At 43.1% G+C, this 23,919-nt stretch overlaps 1 protein-coding gene across 1 annotated transcript in view; it reads left to right on the plus strand.

The window, feature by feature from the left end:
* LOC122801643 (serine protease 52-like) overlaps positions 1 to 23,919 on the plus strand; it is a 263,807-nt gene that overhangs the window by 45,446 nt on the left and 194,442 nt on the right. Inside the window, exon 3 of the mRNA XM_044071124.1 lies at positions 15,272 to 15,525. Coding sequence (XP_043927059.1) covers positions 15,272 to 15,525 — 254 coding nt within the window. The remainder of the gene's footprint in view (positions 1 to 15,271; positions 15,526 to 23,919) is intronic.

Consider the following 23,919-nt stretch of genomic DNA (forward strand, 5'->3'; position numbering starts at 1 on the left):
ATGCATGAATGGGCGTACCTTCGTTGAAGGTTGTGCGTTAGGGCTGGCAACTCAGCACGTAAAAATCAACTGCCAATCACTAGGGGACCGGAGTTCCGCTGTGGCAACCCCTAACCGGGAAAAGCCGAAAGACACAACTCTTTGTTGCTGGATAGTTGATAGACATTCAGAACATCGAACCTAAATTGCAGAAGGCTGCAAGCTAGTTGCAGTCATTGAATTCCTAAATGACTTAGGCATCCTGCAGGAATATTGGTCTCAAATAAATAACTGGTGTCGAAATCATGGTCTGAAACTAAATGCCAAAAATTGCATTATTGTATCCTTTAGGAAGTCATCTACCAAAGGAACTACCACATTGACAATACACCCCTAAAAGTTTATTTATTTATTTATTTATTTGACATTTGTTAACCGGGTTGGAGCCCATTTTCAGTGGAGACCCGAGGAGAAAAGCTCCAATTACAAAAACAATTAGGATAACATAGGTAACAAAACATAGAAAGTACCATAACCAATTATAACTCACATAACATATTAATACAAATTATGACTCAAACATATTCAAATTACAGTAAGAGGGTTTTCTCAATTAAATGAGTATATGAACCCCTAATGTGTTTTTTTTTTTTTTTATCTACAAAAACAAGTTATATATAAGTGATCAAATAAGAGATATACAAGTGAATCAGAATTCATTGCATAGGCTTTGTAGGAAGGTATAAGTGCTTTCAGGAGTTCAGAGGAAAGGAGCACCATTTGTATGTTGACCCAGTTGTTCAGGATTTGGGAACTTATGTAGATAGTGACCTACCTTTTAGGTTCATAGGTAGGTACTAGGCTATCTGCCCGAGGGCATTTTTAAGCCTAGCCAGTGTGTGTCGGCTTTTGCCACCTCATTGATTAATTAACTGAGCATCTGTCAAGCACAGCCAATGAAGTGATCTCAGGGGTGTATTTTCTGTTACCCATCCACTCGTCAAGGCTTCTCTTGAAGAGTGTTAGTGAGGGGTTCTGCCTAATGTAGTTAGGAATTTTGTTCCAAAGCATGGAGAGTCTCTGTGACAGGAATCTATCCCTCCAGCATGTTCTATTTATTGTTGTGGCGAGGTTTAGCTCACTAGAGCATGTGGCTCTTAGTAACTTGGATTTCTTTAGGTGGAGCATGTCCATCAATTCTGTGTTGGACATGGCTTTGTAAGTCAGGCAGAGATCACCTCTGAGTAAGCGATATGCCACTGAGTACAGCTGGAGTTTTTTCAGTCGGGCTGCATAGGACATATATTTGAGGCTAGTAATCCTCTTGGTGAGGTGCTTTTGTGGTCTTTCCAGCTGTTGGAGGTGTCTTGTGAGGTACATCCCAAATGGGGCATTGTACTGTATGATGGGTCTGATGAATGACGTGTAGAGGGGCACTATAACCTCTTTATTTCTAGATGTGAACCCCTTAGAAATTAGATGGGCCACATAGAAGGATTTCTTAACTACTTTGGCAATATGATTGTCAAAGGAGAGATTACTATCTACCTGGGTCCCCAGGTCTCAACAAGTGTCTATTGTTGTAAGAAACTCCTTCTGTTTTATACAGCTTATAAACAAAGGGATTGTGTCTAGATTTAGGGATGTTATTGTCTCCTTTATTCAGCCCTTATTAGGCCAGTCATTGAATATAATGCCCCTTTGGCATGTATCTGTCCAGACATATGCAATAACCGGAACGTCCACACAGATACCTTACTAAAAGGATAGACAGCCCACAACATGTCCTACATGGACTGACTCAAAGCCCTGTCTCTCTACACAGTATCCTACAGAGTGCTAAGAGGTGATCTGTGCCTGGCATACAAGGCATCCTCAGAACCAGTACTAATGGAGTTACTGCACATCAGCAAGCCCAGTGGATCCAAAATACTCAGTCTATGGATCTGAACCTGTTCTGCCACATCAGCAGAATGGTTTGGAAGGACAGGTATATTTCGTAGAGATTACAGCTGCATTAGAACAGACTCCCCATCCACATAAAACAAAATTCATCCTTGCCTGTTTTCAAGTTCAGCTTAGATCTATGGATGGGAAACAGAAAAGTTACCCCAGGACTGCCATCTGTACTACTAATGGAGGGACGTACTTCCTAAATGCATTATCCCATGCTTGTGTCCCCTCAAATTATCTATGATACAGTCCCATTTATTCTCATTGGGGTACAATATAATTATTGACCATGGGATAGGTAAGGCCAGTCTAGAACCCAATGGGATAGGTTATTTCAAACACAAAAAGGGAAAGATTAGGCTTACAATGTCCCACCAGTGTAGCTAGTTTAGTGCTTACCTATACACCTGTAAGAGTGCTGGCATCCTGTCATGTCAGCTAGACTTGGACACGAGTGAGAGGTGAGCGCTGCATTTTCCTCATTTTCTCCTTCTTCTCTGTGTTTGTGAGATCTCAGGGTTGTTTTACAAAGAGGGTGTGGGAGCTTGCCCCCAATTCAGGGTGTACAATGCACAAAAAAAAATGTGAGTTTTACAGCCTTGGGGTCTTGATATTTTGACTAGCCACTTACATAGGTTTTAGAATTTGGGTTTAAATAATTACATGTTGATCAGATAACATGCAACTATTCACAGTGGCCTTCAAATATCATCTTCCAATAGTATGAATATATACAACCATTCCAAACATATGCCTCTAGAAATAATATCAGTTTAAGTATGTTTTAATAAACAAATCTTGAAAATATCAATGTGTAACATTTATCTACTTTGTGGGTTTTGGGGGGGGGTCTCTCTCTCTGTATATATATATATATATATATATATATATATATATATATATATATCTGTCCATATGTTTATCTATTATATATTTATATTTGTCTGTGTATCTATGCATGTATGGAAAATGTGAGAGGCTGGTGTATAATAAATGAATGGTATTATCTTGTACTGTAGGCTTAGGAAATGAATTTTAGGATGAATGGCAAAGTCACAAATCTGATGTTGTAAATCTTTTGTTCATACATTACAGATAGGACCTCGGTTCCATCCCCAGAACTGATACAGCCATTTTCCAGCTCGCGCAAACCTCTCAGCTAAGAACCTACCCACAATGCCCCTCTCCTAGATACTCCAGATCTCTTTTGCCGTGTTCCTAGTCAGACGTGCCAGCCATCTCTCTCAAAGCTAAGTAGAAATTTGTTAATTTTAAGACAGTTTATCTTCAAAATTATTTAAGTTTTAGTCAAGTTAGCCTTTTCTCACTGTCGCCTATAACCTAGGACTATTTCCTACCCTTTTCCTTGGTAATTTAATTTTTACCTTTTTTGGTACTGTCCCTCTCTCCTGTCTTTGACAGGCCTTTCCTTTTTACTAGTGGTATTTTTTAAAATAACATCATTGGTATTTTCTCCCTTAATCTTTCTATAGGATAGCCTTCTTGCCTAACTCAGATACACATGTTTGTTGTGTCTACTGTTTGGGCATGGATCATTTTAAAGCTGACTGTGACATTTATGCTAGTTTTAGTAATTGTACACTAGCAGAACATAAAAATAAACTTATCTTAAAAGGATTACTCAACACACCTTTTTCAGAGGCTCTATCCAGGTCGGAGGTCTCACCCCCTCCAAGGACCAAAAAGCATAAGGAAAAATGGATTACTCAAGACACCTTTTTCGGAGGCTGTATCTGGGTTAGAGGTCTCACCCCCTCCAAAGACCAAAAAACATAAGGAAAAATGGATTACTCAAGACGCCTTTTTCAGAGGCTCTATCTGGGTCGGAGGTCTCACCCTTTCCAAAAAAACCCAAAAAAAAAACCATAAGGACAAATGGAGTCACTCAGTTCCTGCATCTCCGTCACTCACAGAACCGAGTTGGCTCCATGCTTCGCCAGGGCCCTCGGCGCAGACCTCTTCGTCACCAGGCTCTGTGTCTTCTGTCTTGGTGCAGTCCATAATATTCACCCCTATTTCGGATCTGACCTCGGCACCACTGACTTCGGTGCCGTTCTTGGATCCGACATTGGCTCCGATGATTGTACCTGCTTTGGCACCATCCGCGGCCACGGTGCTGACAGTTTCTTTGGCTCCATCGGCTCCAAAACTCGAATACCTGCCAAGGGCAAGATACTTCCACTCCGGTGCATACTGTCTCGGTTCCAACAGCAGTGTTTTCCCTGTTGGCACCGTCCATCCTTGCTGCATTGGCTCCGGTGGAACTGATGCTCTCCCGAAGCAGTGCTTGGACCATCTGTACCTTGGTAACTAGTCCAGCATCTATTTTCTCGCTGGCACCATCTATGTGCATGGCTCCAATGGCTTCCAGTTCTCTCAAAGCTCCTCACCTGGCGGTGGGCTCCTTACGGTGAGGTATGACCCTGGTTCCGAGGTTGTCCCTTCCGGTTCCGGACTCCCATCCCTCCTCGGGTGGGCCTGCTGTACAGGTAGTGGGCTCACAGTCAGCAGCAATGACATCAGTATCAGAACCCTCCCTTAGCATGCACCTCTCCCAACCCTCTATTTCGGGACCCCGGGCACGGGAGTCACAAGAACCCTCTTTGAAGGGAACCCCTTCTCCGGAGTCCTCCTCAGAAGATCTCACTGGGGAGCCACCCCAGAAGAAATGGTGCAAAAGGAAGCACCTTGATTAACCGGAGGAATCTATCACTGAAGACGTGATGAGAGGGATGGGTCCCCACGGTCTTCCCCAGATGACATCTCATTCAGAGACATTCTCAAAATCCTCAAACAGCAGGGAGACTGGAAGTCCTTTAACCCTTCTTCTGAGGAATCGGTGTTCCTACAGGCCTTCCGTGCCCAGCCATCTACTTCCTGGGTGACTCCACTGGCAGATGACTTTGTTAAATTCATTGTGCAGCATGCCTGGAAGGCCCCGGACAATGTAGAACCTGTCCCTTGGAGGCCAGACAAAAATTTTATATACACCTGAAGACCAGCCCCACTGGTCCTAGCAGTTGACAGCTGATTCTATGGTCATGGTGGTGGCCACCAAGAGAGAACTGGCAAAAGATAGTTCCACTGTCCATCCTCCAAACAGAGAGTCCCGAACCATGGACAGACTAGAGAAATGGACCTATGGTTCATCGACCTTCACCATTCAGTCGCTGTACTATCTGGCACACTTTAGTCGCCTCCAAAGAGACCTAAATTCCGAAATGTATCCCGCTTTGGTGGGGTACTGCCTGATGAGGTGCGTGATACTGTCGCCTCGCAGCTAGCTACCCTTGAATCCATCTCAAACTCCTCATTGCGTTTGATATCTCACTCCACCGAGGGGGCAGCTCAAGCTGCCACATCAGGCGTTGTTATGAGACGTAATGCTTGGATGCAGTTGTGTGACTTCGCAGACTCCTTTAAATCTTCCTTCATCAATGCACCTGTCGACAAATCTGTACTTTCTGGACCCAAAGTACGAGACACACTTACACATAGTGAGAAAGATGGAAATACCTTGTCTGCTGTGGGCATACGCCTTTCCAACCCCCAGAGGTCCTACTCCAGGAACCAAAAGGGAGGAAATATGTGGTTCAAGAAATCCCAAGGACTTTTTTGTGACACTCGTGGTGAACAATCCCTCCGGGGCAGAGGGGGCAACTCATATGGAATACATCCCTTTCGGGGTAGAGGGGGTCCGTGTAACCAGGGTGCTAGAGATTCTTTCTCTGGCAGACCCTACCAGTGCTCCTGAGCAGCGGCCCGATTGCTTTCCTCTAGAAGCAGTCGGGGGGTCATTTTTCTCTGCATCTACCAGCCTGGCATCTTATTACTACCAATGTTTGGATGCAGAGAATAATGTCCAGAGGCTACCAAATACCATTGGATTTAACTGCCATCCCCGATGTAGCACCCAATCAGAGGGAATTAACAGCCTTAGAATTAGAAAAGCTGCTAAGGAAAAGTGTCATCCAACCGGTACCAGCAGACCAGACAGGATCCAGGTTTTACTCGAGGTTCCTTTTAGTGCCAAAAAAGACAGGGGACTGGAGGCCAATCCTGGATCTCAGCCTATTGAACAAATTTATCAAACTTCAAAATTTCCGGATGGTCATGATACAGTCCATTCTTCCCTTCCTAGGGAGGGATAACTGGATGTGCTCTATAGACCTCCGGGACGCTTACTACCACATAAAGATGGCTCACCACTCCCGGAGGTTTATCCGCTCCCAGCTGGGAGCCAATCACTACCAGTTCAGGGCACTGCCATTCGGTCTCTTGACGGCCCCTCGAGTGTTCACCAAATGTATGGCAGTTGTGGTAGCTCATCTTCAACTACAAGGATTTCAGGTGTTTCCCCTATGTAGATGATTGGCTCCTTCTTCTTACACTCAAGGTCTCCCTCTCTGCTTGGGGATTACAATCAACAAGAACAAATCTCAATGTCTCCAATGAATACACTGGAATTCATTGGAGCGGTCTTCGACACAGCATCCTGTCAAGCTTCTCTCCCCCCTCACAGGTTTTTGAACATAACACACCAAATCTAAGATCTTCTACATATGTACCAGCACGTCTTGTACTGCAACTCTTAGGTTCCATGGCAGCTGCCATTACATTGGTAACTGGTGAGACTGCACATGAGAATCCTACAGTGGCTCCTTTCCGTACAATGGTCATTGCTAATTTACCCACTCGGCCACATGACACGTCTTTCAAACTGTTGCAAGGAAGAAATGTTATAGTGGATGAACCCACAAACGAATCTTTGGTGTCGATCATCCTGTCTTCTCCAGCCCATGACCATGTTGACCACAGACACTTCCCTGTTAGGGTGGGAGGGGAGGTATTTCCAGGGAAAGACTGTCCAAGGCACCTGGTCCCCCATGGAAGCCAATTTGCACATAAATGTCCTGGAACTGAGGGCAGTTCTCCTAGCATTGCAAGCATTCCAAGCATTGCTACCATCTGGGACCATTGCAATTCAGTCAGACAACATGTCAGTCGTCTGGTATGTCAGCAAGCACGGAGGAACCAGGTCTTACCCCCTGTGTTGGGAAGTCATGAGGATTTGGCACTGGGCGATAGCTTCCAACTGCTTCCCTACAGCAACACACATTCCCGGGTGTTCCAAACCTATTGCAAACAATCAGAGCAGGAACATCCTGATGCCTCACGAGTGGTCCCTCAACCCTGTAACAGTGGATCGGATCTTCCAATGCTGGGGCAAGCCTTTCTGCGACCTGTTTACTTCCCCCCCTAAACTACAAATGCAGAAGCTACTTTGCCCTGATCCCCCTCAGGGGGAATCACCGAGGGGCGCTCTAACACATGATTGGACACTGGGTCTTCCCTATGGCCTCATCTAATTCACAGTCCGTGGATCTTGGATCATTCCTAAGACCTGTTATCTCATCCTCAGGGACTGATTTATCTGAACCTGCACAGTCTCAAGTGCACAGTTTGGTTCCTTCACTTCTAATAATTGCCAGGCTGCCTGACATCTCATCTCCTGTTTGAGAAATTCTTCTGGCTTCACACAAACCTTCCACTAGGAAAGTTTATTCTAGTAAATGAACTAGGTTCTCTATTTGGGCCAAAGATCAGAACTTAGACCCTTTTTATATGCCTATTCAAAAGATCCTGCTGTACCTGACTACTGTTTTTGCATGCAGGAGCCTCAGCTTCGACGATCACTGTACATTTATCAGCTATTTTTGATAGAAGTAATCTGATGTTGTAAATCTTTATTCATTGCTTACTGTTAGGACGTCGGTTCTGTCCTCGGAACCGATATGGCCATTTCCCAGCTCACGCAAGCCATAAACTCTCAGCTAAGAACCTACCCACAATGCCCCTCTTTTAGATACTCCAGATCTCCTTTGCCGTGTTCCTAGTCAGACATTCTAGCCATCTCTCTCAAAGCTAAGTAGAAAATTGTTAATTTTAAGACAGTTTCTCTTCAAAATTATTTAATTTTTAGTCAAGTTAGCCTTTTCTTATTGTCGCCTATAACCTAAGCCTATTTCCTACCCTTTTCCTTGGTAATTTAATTTTTTACCTTTATTGGTACTGTTCCTCTCTCCTGCCTTTGACAGGCCTTTCCTTTCTACTAGTGGTATTTTTTAAAATAACATCACTGGTATTTTCTCCCTTATTTTTTTCTATAGGATAGCCTTGTTGCCTTACTATGTCAGACAAAGCTAAGTTGGGATTTAAACAGTGTGACAAGTGTGGATGTAAGATGCCTAACTCAGATACACATGTTCATTGTGTCTACTGTTTGGGTGTAGATCATATTAGAGCTGACCGTGACTTTTGTGCTAGTTTTAGTAATTGTACACTAGCAGAACGCAGTAATAAACTTATCTTAAAAAGTTTACTCAAGACACCTTTTTCAGAGGCTGTATCTGGGTTGGACGTCTCACCTCCTCCAAAGACCAAAAAATATAAGGAAAAACAGATTACTCAAGGCACCCTTTTCAGAGGCTCTATCTGGGTCGGAGGTCTTCCCCCTCCAAAGACCAAAAAACATAAGGACAAACGGAGTCACTCGGTTCCTGCATCTCCATCAGTTACAGAACCAAGTCGGCTCTGTGCTTCCTTGGCACAGACATATTGGGCACCAGGCTTTGTGTCTTCTCCCTTGGTGCCATCCATGATATTCACCTCTATTTCGTCTCCGACCTCGGCACCACTGACTTCGATGCCATCCTTGGATCTGACCTCGGCTCCGATGACTGTACCTGCTTCAGCACCATCCCCAGCCACGGTGCCAACAGTTTCTTTGGCTCCATCAGCTACAAAACTCGAATACCTGCCAAGGACAAGATACCTCTGGTGCATACTGTCTCGGTTCCGACAGCAATGTTTTCCCTGTCGGCACCGTCGACCCTTGCTGCATTGGCTCCGGTGGAACCGATGCTCTCCTGAAGCAGTGCTTGGACCGTCCGTACCTTGGTATCTAGCCTGGTGCCTATTTTCTCGCTGGCACTGTCTATGTCCATGGCTCTGATGGCTTCCAGTTCTCTTGCTCCTCTTCCAACCCTCTATTGCGGGACCCCGGGCACGGGAGTCACAAGAACCCTCTTTGAAGGGAACCCATTCTCTGGTGTCCTCCTCAGAAGATCCCACTGGGGAGCCCCCCCGAAGAAATGGTGCAAGAGGAAGCACCTTGATTCACCAGAGGAATCTATCACTGAAGACACTGATTCGGAGACATTCTCGAAATTCTCAAGCAGCAGGAAGACTGGAAGTCCTATAACCCTTCTTCTGAGGAATCGTTGTTCCTGCAGGCCTTCCATGCCCAGCTGTCTACTTCCTGAGTGACCCCACCAGCAGATGATCTTGTTAAACTCATTGTGCAGCATGCCTGGAAGGCCCTGGACAATGCAGAACTTATCCCTCGGAGGCCAGACAAAAATTTTATCTACACCTGAAGACCAGCCCCACTGGTCCTAGCAGTTGACAGTTGATTCTATGGTCATGGTGGCAGCCACCAAAAGGGAACTGGCAGAAGATAGTTCCACTGTCCATCTTCCAAACAGAGAGTCCCGGACCATGGACAGACTGGGGAAGTGGACCTATGCTTCAGTGACCTTTGCCATTTGGTCGCTGAATTATCTGGCACACTTTACTCACCTCCAAAGAGACCTAATTTCTGAAATGTCTTCCTGTTTGGTGGGGGTACTGCCTGATGAGGTATGTGACACTGTTGTCTTGCAGCTAGCTACCCTTGAATTCATCTTGAACTCCTCGATGCATTTGATATCTCACACCACCAAGGGGGCAGCTCAAGCTGCCACATCTGGTGTTGTCATGAGACATAATGCTTGGATGCGATTGTGTGATTTAGCAGACCTATTTAAATCTTCCTTCATTAATGCTCCTATCGATGACTCTGCACTTTTTGGACCCAAGGTACGTGACACACTTGCACGTAGTGAGAAAGAAGGAAAGACCTTGTCTTCTGTGGGCATACGCTTTTCATACACCCAGAGGCCCTACTCCAGGAACCAGGAGGGGGGAAAGATATGGTTCAAGAAATCCCAAGGATCCTTTTGTGACACTCATGGTGAACAATCCCCTTGGGGCAGAGGGGGCAACTCATATGGAAGAAGCCCCTTTAGGGGTAGAGGGGGTCTGCATAACCAGGGAGTCAGAGATTCTTTCTCCGGCAGACCCTACCAGCTCCTGAGCAGCTGCCCGATTGCTTTCCTCTGGAAGCAGTCGGGGGTCGTTTCCCTCTGCATCTATCAGCCTGGCATCTTATTACTACCGATGTTTGGGTACAGAGAATAATATCCAGAGGCTACTAAATACCTTTCGACCTAACTCCCAGACCCATCAAACGAATCCCCGATGTACCGCCCAATCAGAGGGAATTAGCAGCCTTAGAAATAACAAAACTGCTAAGAAAAAGAGTCATCCAACCAGTCCCACCAGAACAGACAGGATCCGGATTTTACTCGAGGTTCTTTTTAGTGCCAAAAAAGACAGGGGACTGGAGACCAATCCTGGATCTCAGCCTACTTAACAAATTTATCAAACCTCAAAAATTCCAGATGGTCACAGTACAGTCCATTCTTCCCTTCCTAGGGAGGGACAATTGGATGTGTTCTACAGACCTACAGGATGCATACTACTATATAAAGATGGATCACCACTCCCGAGGTTTCTCCACTTCTGGCTGGGAGCCAATCACTACCAGTTCAGGGCACTGCTATTCAGTCTCTCAACAGACCCCCGAGTGTTCACCAAATGTATGGCAGTTGTGGTAGCCCATCTTCGACTACAAGGATTCCAGGTGTTTCCCTATCTAGATGACTGGCTCCTTACTGCTCTGACCAGGAATCTCCTAGTCTGCAGTCTCTCTTACACTCAAGATCTCGCTCTCCGCTTGGGGATTACAATCAACAAATACAAATCTCAGACATCTCCAGTGAAGACAATGGAATTTATTGGAGCAGTCTTCAACACAACATCCTGTCAAGCTTCTCTCCCCCCTCACAGGCTTTTGAAAATAAGACACCAAATTCAAGACCTTCTTCTGAACACATTTGTAAAAGCACATCTTGTACTGCAACTCTTGAGCTCCATATACTTTGGTACCACCGGCAAGAGTGCACATGAGAATCCTACAGTGGCTCCTTTCTGCACAATGGTCATTGTTAACCTACCCACTCAACCACATGATACGCCTTTCAAACCGTTGCAAGGAGGAAATGCTAAGGTAGATGGAGCCACAAAAGAATCTTTGATGTCGACCATTCTGTCTTCCCCAACTCACGGCCACGGTGACCACAGACGCTTCACTATTAGGGTGGGGGGGCATTTTCAGGGAAAGACTGTCCAAGGCACCAGGACCCCCCTCGAGGCCAACATGCACATAAATGTCCTGGAACTGAGGGCAGTTCTCTTAGCGTTGCAAACGTTCCTTGCATCCCTGCCTTCAGGGACCATTGCAATTCAGTCAGACAACATGTCAGTCGTCTGGTATATCAACAAGCAAGGTGGAACCAGATCTTACCCCCTGTGTCGGGAAGCCATGAGGATTTGGCACTGGGAGATAGCTTCCAATCGCTTTCTTATAGCAACGCACATTCCCGAGAGTTCCACCCTTATTGCGGACAATCAGAGCAGGAACATCCTGATGCCTCACAAATGGTCCCTCAATCCTGTAATATCAGCTCAGATCTTCCAACATTGGGGCTAGCCTTGCTGCGACCTGTTTGCTATCCCCCTGAATAAGAAATGCAGGAGCTATTTTGCCTTGATCCCCCCCACAGGGGGAACCACTGAGGGTATGCTCTAATGCACGATTGGCCCCCGGGTCTTCTGTATGCCTTTCCCCCATTTCCCCTCATTCCAGAATTTCTCCAGAAAGCTCAGAGGTTGAAAAGCAAAGTGATCTTCATTGCTCCCTACTGGCCACGTCAAGTCTGTTTCCTGTTTCTATTGCCTCATCTGATTCACAGCCTGTGGATCCTGGATCATTCCCGGGGCCTGTTTTCCCATCCTCAGGGATTGATTCATCTGAACCTGCACAGTCTCAAGCTTACAGCCTGGTTCCTCCACTTCTAATGATTGCCAGACTGCCTGACATCCCGTCTCCTGTTCGTGAAATTCTTCTGGCATCACACAAACCTTCCACTAGAAAGGTTTATTCTAGTAAATCGACTATGTTCTCTATTTGGGCCAAAGATCAGAACTTAGACCCATTCTCTATGCCTATTCAAAAGATTTTGCAATATCTGACTACTCTCCTGCATGCAGGAGCCTCAGCTTCAATGATCACTGTACATTTAGCAGCTATCACCAATTTTCATAATGGTCTTGAAAATTCTTCAGTTATGTCACACCGCCTCTGCAAGACCTTTTTGAAGGGAGTATTACATGTTAAACCTCCGGTCAAGCCTCCCTTAGATCCCTGGGACTTAACTCTGGTGCTTCAATCTCTTACAGGCTCTCCCTTTGAGCCCTTTGATTCATGTGATTTGAAATTTTTGTCATGGAAAACCATACTTCTAGTAGCACTCACCTCAGCAAGAAGAGTATCTGAGCTGCAGGTCTTGAGTGTCAAGAGTCCTTACTTGATCTTCCACATGTTTAGGGTGTCCCTTCGTACTGACCCTTCCTTCTTCCCCAAGGTCATTTCTGTTTTTTCCATTAATCAATCTATTGACCTGCCGGTTTTCTTCCCAAGGCATTCTAATAGAGGGGAGTACCTTTTGCACACCCTTGATGTGCACCGACAGCTTCATTGTTATTTGGACAGGACTAAATCTTTCAGGAAAACAGACCAATTGTTTGTAGCCTTTGCAGGACCCAGATTGGGTAAACCTGTTTCCAAAGTGACTTTATCCTCTTGGCTTAGAAATGTCATTACCTTTATCTACCAACAGAATAAGCTACCCTTACCTTCCAGAATAAAGGCTCATTCTATCAGATCTATGGCTACCTCTGTAGCTTTTCATTCCAGAGCCTCTATGGATGATATCTGCACAGCAGCCACATGGGCAAGACCTTATACCTTCATATCTCATTACAAATTGGATTTGGCCTCCAGGGGACGAGCATCTTTTGGTTCTATGGTGCTCAGGAATATCCTTCCTTAGGTCCACCCAGGACTCAAGTAGCTGGGGACTTGGTCCTAACAGTAAGCAATGAATAAAGATTTCCAACATCATTATCAACAGATAAAGAAGTTATGTCTTACCATAACGTTCCATCTGTGTTGTAGATCTTTATTCATTCCTTTCTTCCCACCCTCCTTCCCCCTGCCTGGACTCCTGGTGGACTTCAGGTACTCCTGGTTAGGGTATGTGCTCAGACAGAGCCTCATACTTTTTTCCTATTACTACATCTGTTATCTAGGGTGGGCAAACTCAATCTGGAGTATCTAGGAGAGGGGCATTGTGGGTAGGGTCTTAGCTGAGAGTTTTTGGCTTGCACGAGCTGGGAAACAGCCGTATCGGTTCCGAGGACGGAACTGAGGTCCTAACAGTAAGGAATGAATAAAGATCTACAACACAGATGGAACATTATGGTAAGACATAACTTCTTTTTACATGTTAAACCTTCGGTCAAGCCTGCCTTAGAACCCTAGGACTTGACTTTGGTGCTTCAGTCTCTCACAGGTTCTCCTTTTCAGCCTTTTGATTCATGTGATTTGCAATTTTTTACATGAAAAACCTTACTTCTAGTAGCACTTACCTCAGCAGGAAGAGTATCAGAGCTGCAGGCATTGAGTGTCAAGAGTCCTTACTTAATCTTCTATACGGATAGGGTGTCCCTTCGTACTGACCCTTCTTTCTTGTCCAAGGTCATTTCTGGCTTTTCCATTAACCAATCTGTTGACCTGCCAGTTTTCTTCCCAAGGCATTCTAATAGAGGGGAGTACCTTTTGCACACCTTGGATGTGCACCGTCAGCTTTGTTGTTATTTGGACTGGACTAAATCTTTCAGGAAAACAAATCAATTGTTTGTGGCCTTTGCAGGACCCAGATTGGGTAAACCTGTTTCTAAAGTGACTTTATCCTCTTGGCAGCAGCCACTTGGGCAAGACCTCATACCTGCATATCTCATTACAAATTGGATTTGGCCTCCAGGGGACGAGCATCTTTTGGTTCTATGGTGCTCAGGAATATCCTTCCTTAGGGCCACCCAGGACTCAAGTAGCTGGGGACTCGGTCCTATCTGTAATGTATGAACAAAAGATTTACAACATCAGATAAAGAAGTTATGTCTTACCATAACGTTCCATCTGTGTTGTAGATCTTTTGTTCATTCATTACTTCCCGCCCTCCTTTCCCCTGCCTGGATTCCTGGTGGACTTTAAGAACTCCTGGTTAGGGTATTTGCTCAGACAGACCCTCCTACCTTTTTCCTATTACTACATCTTCTATCTAGGGTGGGCAAACTCGATCTGGAGTATCTAGGAGGGGGGCATTGTGGGTAGGTTCTTAGCTGAGAGTTTTTGGCTTGTGGGAGCTGGAAAATGGCCATATCGGTTCCAAGGATGGAACCGAGGTCCTATCTGTAATGAATGAACAAAAGATCTACAACACGGATGGAACGTTGTGGTAAGACATAACTTCTTTTTCCCTTCTCTAACCCTAACGTACAAGACATTATTAATGATTACATAAACCATACCCCATATTTTTTCTGTTTATGTTATTTATCCTATTTGTTACATTTGAATTACTGTTTCCCATTTATTTCAGTGGGCTGCAGTAACTAAAGCTGTCATCTGAATAGGAGGTTAGGAGGTGTTGATTGACTATAGGTTTCTATGAAAGGAGTGTTTGGGTGTGGCTTTCTGACATAGTACCGAATAACTTTTTAATCTTTTTTCTACCATAAGTTAATTTTCAAAAGTAGTTTATTAGTGTAGTGAGAAGTATATTCCATCATGTTAGCTTGAATTTATTTTAGTTAGTTTAATCTTAGTTTCAGTTGTCAGAAACAGTTCCATTTTGCAGTAATTATGTGTTCTAATTCTTTCTTTGTGACTAGTGTTTTATTTTTATTTCTACCCTTTATTTATTTATTCATTTTTATAGCAAATGCTGTTTCTAGGGGACTGATTTGCATGGCCAGTGATGTGTTTGTGGGTACTGTGTATATTTTGTGTGTACAATGTGTGAAGTTACTTTTTTAAGTGAAGAGGGGATGTAGGCTTGAACAATTAAATCACTTAACATATGGATATAAAGCATGCACAATTTTACTCTTGGAACTCGTACAACTGCTATTAAATTATAAGATTAGCAAAGAGAACATTTCAGTCACTAAATCCAATTTTCATTTTTAGGTATCATAATGTTAGCGTAGTTGCAGGGACTGTTGACCGCTCCTCAGGTGGGCAATCATCTACAACTGCCAAGGTTTTTCTGCACGCCGGTTACAATGACAAGAACTATGATAATGATATAGCACTTGTGCTGTTGAAAGAGCCATTTCATTTTTCAGACAACGTCAAGCCGATTTGCTTCCCTACTGATCCAAATATGGATGTGGAGTTAATGAATGTATGTTGGGTTTCAGGATGGGGTTTAACAAGTGCAGGTAATTCCTTCAGTATTTTGTTTTAGCATATGTAACACAGAAGAAAACATGTTTCAAGCCTTTGTGCCTTATGGCATATTAACGCATGAAATGAAATATGAAACTGGTTGAAATGATGTTGTAAATTGTTTATGTGTATTACCTGCCAACATCTTATCCCAGCATTGTCTTAAGTGTTATTATCCACATACTAATTACTTGCCATGTGAGAGACACATTATTATGGGTTAGCGGTTCGTAGGATGTTAAAACTCAAGGCACGATTTCTTTCTGCCATGCCTTACTTTTTTATAACAAAAGTGAGTAAATGAGATTAGTACATATTGGAGCACTGTGGACCACATTAAAGACAGGCAAGGTACAAAACAATAAATTATCTAAACAGTGCATCACAGATATGAAGCTGTTATTACATTATTTTATTCTCTGGAGCATAGGTATCCTTGGGATTTGTTTCAGTGGGTTTGACATTTTTGTGCTCTGAACCAAAGAAAAATATACCTGTAGCACATGAAGTATGAAGTGTGCCCAGATTAGATTTACAAAGATGTACAGTGCAGGCAGTGCAGTCCAAGGTTATAAGGTGCTATGCATGCACTGCATGACATCAAAGAGCGAATAGAATCTATGCATATAAGCAGCAACAAAAATTATTAAAATGAAATATAGACATATAAAAGTTGTGTAAACTCAGATAAAATAAGTACAGAAGTAAATAAATAATGCTCACAAAAGGAGTGGGCAAACGTACATAGACACTTATAGGATGCACACAGTGTCACAGGAAAGAAAAAAACAGACCAGATAATGGACATCCCAGGAGCAGAGAGTACTGAGGCTTCAAAGATGTATGCAGGACACACAGTATACACAATGTATTGAGGTGGCATGATAGGCAGGTAATAACACAGCATGACAGAGAGAGGCTGTGCAGTACAGTATGCATTCATTCAGCATCACTGTGAACACAGAGAAAGATTTTACCACATCCCTTTATTCATAACAGATTGACTAGACAAGGAGATAAAGAAGTAAGTTGTTAACATAAATAGTAGTACCCAACATAATAAAGCGCAGCAGGTATCCACTTGTAATGTGCAGAGCTGGATTAAGCAACAAATCAGAGACCTGTATGTACAGTCTGATGGACTGTATATACACAATATAAAAAGGAGAAAACATAATACAATACCGCAATACAGCAACACACATAATGTATAGCAGACAAGCCACACATGCAGCACTGTATGTACAGCACAATACCATGGATTTGACAGATACAAAATGTGCAATGGCAGCACAGCAAACACACACACGCACACACACACACACACACACACACACACACACACACACACACACACACACACACACACACACACAGAAGAACATGTAAAACTTCTGAGAAACCAGGAAGCATAAGTAAACTGTGACAACAGGACTATGGAAGCATCCTCTCTGGAGAATCCAGTGCTTACGGTGAGAAGAATGCACAATACCCACAGCAGCTCCGCAGTAAGGCATGCCAGCCCAGACCACCAACACATACTGTTGCATGTCATATCACAGAGAAGACTAAGCAAAGATAAAGGGTACAGAGACTGTCCAAGATGAACCAGTGTTACTCCTTCCAATAATTAATATAACTTGGTGAATCAGGAATAGCAGAACAGTGCCATTTGAATGGGTGACTGCTGAGAAGGATCTGTGAGATGACCTACTAATTAGCACAAATTATAGCTGAGACACAGGGCCTGTTAACTTTAAGGTTTATATTTTTATGCATTTATTTACTTATATTTGCTGCTGGGATGTCCCAGACTATCTCAGATGATGCTGTAGGAGTATAACAGCAATATACCTGACATAACCTGTGTATCTTCCTCAGTGTATTGCTGCAGATTATCTAATGCATTCCTTAACATGGCAGAAGAGCACACAATGGCATTGTAGTACCTTCCCAGTCTTTCTGGAGTGCAGGCAAACTTTTGGCTGTGGATAGTGTGCACATTCCTAGACCGTTATCATCTGGTGATGGTAAGATGATATATACAAAAGGGCAGTACTCTGTCAGCTACTATATTGTGTGCAATGTAGCAGATCATATTAAACCACAGATTTTATGTGGTGAGTTTGTGTCAGGCTAGTTCAGGACCTGTGTTTGCATTAAGGCAGTCCCAGACCAGTCAGCTTCAGAGCTAGGTGTCTATGAATTCCCAAGCTGTTATTGCTGTATTCTATCAAACAATTGCTAGTTTGTGATAGTTCTGTTGCATTCAGCAACAAAGATAAGTAAACATTTGACATTGTTTGATCTGTTTTATGTTCATTTTAACAGTCTATATCTGCTTTAGTTAAGGTCTTTATGCTTATTAGTCATGCCAGTAAATAGTTGCACCATGTTTTGTCATTTACTTGGACTAACTGTTGATATTAAGTCCTAATTTCTTTCTTATGCAGTGAGTGTGTGTCAGACTAATTCAAGACTTGTGATTGCATTAAGGCAGTTCCAGGCCAGTCAGCTACAGAGCTAAATGTCTAATAGTTTCCCCCTCTCACCCATACTATTGTAGTCATGTTCTTAAACCCAGTGTACCTGTTGCTGCCCATCCGTTATAGTAATTTGATAACACAATTCCCTTCCTGTTGTTAAAGTTCACAAATAAATAATGAATAGTTTTACCTTTTAGTCTTGAATCAAGAATAATGCTTCAGGAGTAGCCCAGCATAACGCATCTGAGATACTTCAGGTAAAACTAACATTGGGTAAGATGGAGATCCAGGTCATAGCCTGCTATAGGTCCACAACCATATCTCTAGACTCTCACTCCATGCTCCTAAGCACCCTGCAATATATCAAGGTCCAACCCAACCCTCTCATACTAGGAGACTTCAACTACCCCTCCATCAACTGGGTGAACTACCCAAGCACCAATACACTGGCCCATCGCTTCCTGGAATTCATCAATTCCAATGCCCTGGACCAGCTCATTTTGACCCCCACTAGAGGAAGCAACATGCTTGACCTGGTTATTACTAACATGGGTGACCGTTGCTCTACACCAGTAGTCAATCCCTCCCTGGTCAGATCTGACCATAAACTAATCACCATGGAAATCCACATCTCACCTACATCCCCCACAAAGGTAATCACCTTGAAAATGTTCTCCAAAGCTGACTTTGGGCTCCTAAAAACAGAGGTGGCTAACTTCACGGCACCCACGCCAATGGAAAATAGCTGCATGACTGTCGAATCATACACCAATGCACTGTAGGAACATGTACATAAATGCATGGAATTAGCCATACCCAACAGAACCAAAATGCTCTCCTCCAAAAAAAGGAAGCCAATCTTGTGGTCCCCTGCCATTAATAAACTCTACAATAGAAGAAATAAACTGTTGCAGAAAAAGGTGAAGTCTCAAGACTGGAAAGACTCCCTTATTAGCCTCAACAAAAAGTTGAGATCCCTCATCAAACCCTCTAAAGTCAGCTATGAAGGCAAAATTGCAGCAGACACTAAAACAATCACAAAGCCTTCTATAGTTATATCAAGAACCTCCACGGCAATACCCAGATTTGCTCTGAGTTTATGCACAATGGTACCTCCTATACTGAGCCAGCAGATATTGCCAACATACTGGCCGACAGATTCAGTGCCAACTTTACCCCCTCCCCCCCAAAGGACCAATCACAGTACCAGATGAATGCCAGGCACCCAGCATTACTGCAGCATAGTTTACAGCTGCATTGTCCAAGGCCAAGAATACAGCTTCCATGGGACCTGATAATATCCCTGGGTGTGTTCTACATGAACTACAAAGTGAACTGGCACCACATCTGTGTGCCCTATTCAGTCACAGCCTCACCTCAGGCTTTGCCCCTACTGAATGTTGTGCTGCTACAGTCATCCCTCTCCATAAAGGGGGAGCAACTACAGACCCTGGGAATTATCGCCCCATTAACCTGACAAGTCTGATATGTAAAGGTATGGAGCATATCATCATGGACCTGATTAACAAAGCTATAGGAAATCTCCAAACTCTAGACCCCACGCAGTTTGGTTTTGTGAAAGGGAGATCATGCCTGCTCAACCTGGTTGACTTCTTTGAGTCAGTCACCAGGGCTGTGGATGAAGGTAAGGCAGTGCATATAGTCTACCTCAATCAGACCAAAGCCTTTGATACCATTCCTCTCTCGGGAATTATTGATAAACTCACTAAACTAGGCATCAACCCCTATATCACTAGGTGGGTTGCAAATTGGCTCACAGATAGAACACACAGTGTTAAAGTAGTAGATTCCTTCAGACTGCCGATCAGTCATGAGTGGAGTCCTACAGCGATCAGTCCTGGGTCCTCTGCTGTTCGGCATCTACTTCTCAGAAGTCCAGGCCAACACAAAGAGACTCTGGCTGACCAAGTTCACAGATGACTGCAAGCTGGGAGCCATTATTAGCTCCCCAAGTGATGCAGACATCCTACAGAAAGGCCTCACTGAGACCAATGACTGGTGTTGAAACCATGGCCTTAAGCTTAATGCCAAAAAATGCGTCATCCCCTTTGATAAAAACTCATTTCTCACTAAATACCATATTGATGGGAGCCCACTGAACACTGAAGGTGTTATAAGAGATCTGTGGATGCAGGTTGACAGCAACCTCTCCTTCGACCACAACATTGCCACTGTAATCAGAAAGTCCTTCCATGTGGCACATCTCATTACCAAGGGTTTTGCATCCAGGAAGAAAGAGGTCATCGTCTCAGTCTACTCTTCTCTCATTAGATCAATCATTGAGTATAATGCCTCATTTGGCATGTACCTCACTAGATACCTGCAACAGCTGGAGAGGCCACAGAAGTGCCTCATTAAGAGGATCCTAGTAATTAAACATGTCCTACACGGACAGGCTCAAAAGACTCCAGCTATTCTCTGTCTCATATTGCCTACTTAGAGGCGATCTTTGCTTGACTTACAAAGCCATGTCTAACCCAGCTAGAAATGCTCCATCTAAAGAAATCCCAATCCCTATGCACCACACACTCCAAAGACCTCAGCCAATCTGCCTTTTTTAAACATAAACCACCTGATCTAAGAATTTATCTTTAATCTTGTAACATTCCGTTCCAGAACATACTGTCTTACAGACATCCTTGCAATGATTCATCCCCCAGCCTGAGAAGGTCAGAGCGTACTCTGTTAACATTCTGAAACCAGACTCTTTAAATATAGTATAACATCATAACATCCATTAACTCCTTCAGCGATTACTTTGCCTTCGTTTATCTGTCAGTACACTATAATTTGCTAATAAAGAGAATGCGGTTGTAAGACACTTGAAATATAAAGCTACAACTTATGTGAAACTACAGTTTGCATAATCATGCATTTATATTACCTTTTGATTTTAACATAAACATTTTATTTGACTCATTTGTGAAGAAACTGCAAGTTAATATGCATTTTGTGAAGAATAATCATGAGACATAATATTTTTCGTTAACAGTTCTCCCTTATTTGATGCTATCAGTGTTGTCACACACACAATCATATTTTAATTCTTCATTATCTACTGTGATTGAATTTTTATTTACCTTAAGTTTATTATCAGATACTTTTATTAGTGGCATTACACGTGCAGATGAGGTTAAACATTTTGTAATTACAGCCTTTAGAACACAAAATATTAATACATCTAAAAGAATAATACCAATTGTTGTAATGATACCTTGTAATATATTAGTTCCCAGGTTACCAGATATACTTCCCAACCATCCAAAAAGTGTCTACTGCTTAGATATGCTTTCCAGGTCCTTGGCTCTCTGCTCCATGAAATTGGTAATCTTTTCTTGTTCATCACGATAGTCACTAATATAAGAACAACAACTTCCTATGAGGACACATGACCCCCCCCTTTGGCAGCTAGCATAATGTTGAGTGTCAGCCGATTTTGTAATACCACAGTTTGAACTTTAGTTATTTTTTAATTTGCCATCTTGATGTGATGTGCAGGACGGTTTGCTGCCTCCTGAAGAATTTGAGTAAGCATGGTGATTTCCAGCATTGTCCTTTGCACTCAATACCCAGGAGTAAAGACTGAAAATACTTGCTCTGCCCAGTGAATTGCCTGTTTATTTCTGTCTGTCTGCTGGAGGGTTCTCAAAATGTTGAATAGTAGGAGTAATATAGCCCACAAAATAACATCAGGATCACTTTGTAGGCAACCAGGGGTAGGCACGATCATCACAATTGTATAGCATTTTAAGTATAAAGAGTTCAACACACTTTCATGTCTGGTGCCATTGCATCTGCTGGTTCCCACTGGCACAGTCCCATTTCTGGCATAACATGTCTCCACAATTTGTGGTTGCAAGCTGAAAAAACACATCCTTTGAAAAGTCAGTCGCATTATGCCAAGTTAGATTAGTGTCACTAAGATCCTGTTCAAATCTCACCTGTGATGCAGGGATTGGAATCATGGGAATCCCTGCCTTAGAATGATGAGATATATGCAAACACACCCAACAGTTTGTCACATTTAAGTCCACAGTGCATTGCCGAAGAATCAACAGGAAGCTATTGTCTCTTGAACAGTTTATAAAAGGAAACAGCAACAAAAACGAAGCAAAAGTACCTGCTGTCACTGGATTCGTCATGAACTGTTGTTTGAGTTGATTTTCTCTTTTAATCCTTTACTGGGGCAGATGATTTGTCCTTCGCACTTCGATCTTCCTTCACTGATATAGATGGTTCGTCTGGGGCCACCACACGGCAACTCTTCTCGTAATGTGAAGAATGTATCGATGTTGGTAGTCCTGCACAGCGAATGGCAGTGAAAGTTGTAAGAAGCACACGGAAAGGGCCTTCCCACTTCGGACTCAAACAGTTTTTTTTCTGGAAAGTTTTAACATAAACCCAAACACTGGGCAGCAGTTGGTGACAGAGCTGGTCAGGAGGTTGAGGAAGAGTCTTTCATACAGTTTTGTGGTACTGATGCAAGAAATGAATACGTTTTGTACCGTAAGACAATATAGTATCATCTTTTAGCGTTCATTCTTCATTTGACCATGGGAGAGAGTAGCTGGAAGGGCCATGGCTCTCCTCATTAACATCTCATAGGGACTCAATTTCCTTGTAGTATTTAATGCACTTCTCATACTCATTAATACTAAGGGAGGTGTCTCTGGCAATTTAAGGTTTGTTTTAGCACAAATCTTTGAAATCTTATTTTTAAGGGTCCTATTAACCCTCTCTACTAATCTAGATGACTGTGAATGGTTGGGACAGTGAAGACTCAGTATTAAAAATCCTGCATAGCTCTTTAGTCAGGGAATTGTTAAAATGAGTTCACTGGTCACTATTGACAGTACTAGGTTCGCCAAATCTAGGTATAAATTCAAATACAAGTTTTTTAACAACTGTTACAGAATCTGCTTTGTGACGTGGGTAAGCTTCCACCCATGCAGAAAACATGCAAACCACCATCAATATAAACTATAAATTATGGACATTTAGCATCTGGACAAAGTCCATCTGCACATTAACAAAAGGTCCCCAAGGTGGTAAGCATGCGGCTGTAACTTTCGAGTCTTTGCTAACATTATATATTAGACATACTGTACAGTTATTAACATGCTGAAGTATTAAAAAGGAGACATGAAGGGCATACCAACTTTGGCTAATTTGATTAAATAATGCTGTCTTACCTGCATGGGCTGGTAAATGATATGCCCTTAGTAGGTACGGTAGCAAGGAGGCAGGTGCCACCAGTCAGCTGTCCAGATGTCGCCATAACCCGTCGTCGGATTTAATGAGTCCATCTTTAAGGCACCTCTGAACCTTTCACTGTGATGCTTCAGCTTGGAAAGCTATATTCTCTTAAAATCAAACACATTATCACTGGCAGATTCTTGCAATAACATCACGTGTAAATTTGCACAAAGTCCTTCTACAACTTGCTTTCTCAGCTTGATCTGCCAAATTATTTTTCTTTGAAACAATATCTATACCTATTTGATGGGCACTACATTTAACAACTGCTAATTCTTTATGTAACAAAAGAGACTCTGGTAAAGCATTTGAAAAAAAGTTAAGTATCCTGTCTGCTGCAAAGTTGACCAAAATCATGTACTACACCAAAGGCATAATGACTATCAGTGTAGATGTTGGCAACGTTGTCTTTGGTTAACTCACAAGCCCTTTGTAGACCAAACAATTCAGCTACCTGGTCAGAATGTACACCTTCTAGTCTCTGTTGAAGGAAAATATCATTATTGGTGCAGACAGATATTTCTGCGACCAGATTTCCATTTCGAGCTCTTCCACAGGAACCATCCACAAATAGGTCCAGTTCAGCACTGGGTATAGGAGTGTCCTTTAAGTCATTCCTAGGAG

The sequence above is a fragment of the Protopterus annectens genome, chromosome 1.part0 (assembly GCF_019279795.1).
Source record: "Protopterus annectens isolate FY-2018-M chromosome 1.part0, PAN1.0, whole genome shotgun sequence".
Classification (NCBI taxonomy): Eukaryota; Metazoa; Chordata; order Ceratodontiformes; family Protopteridae; genus Protopterus; species Protopterus annectens.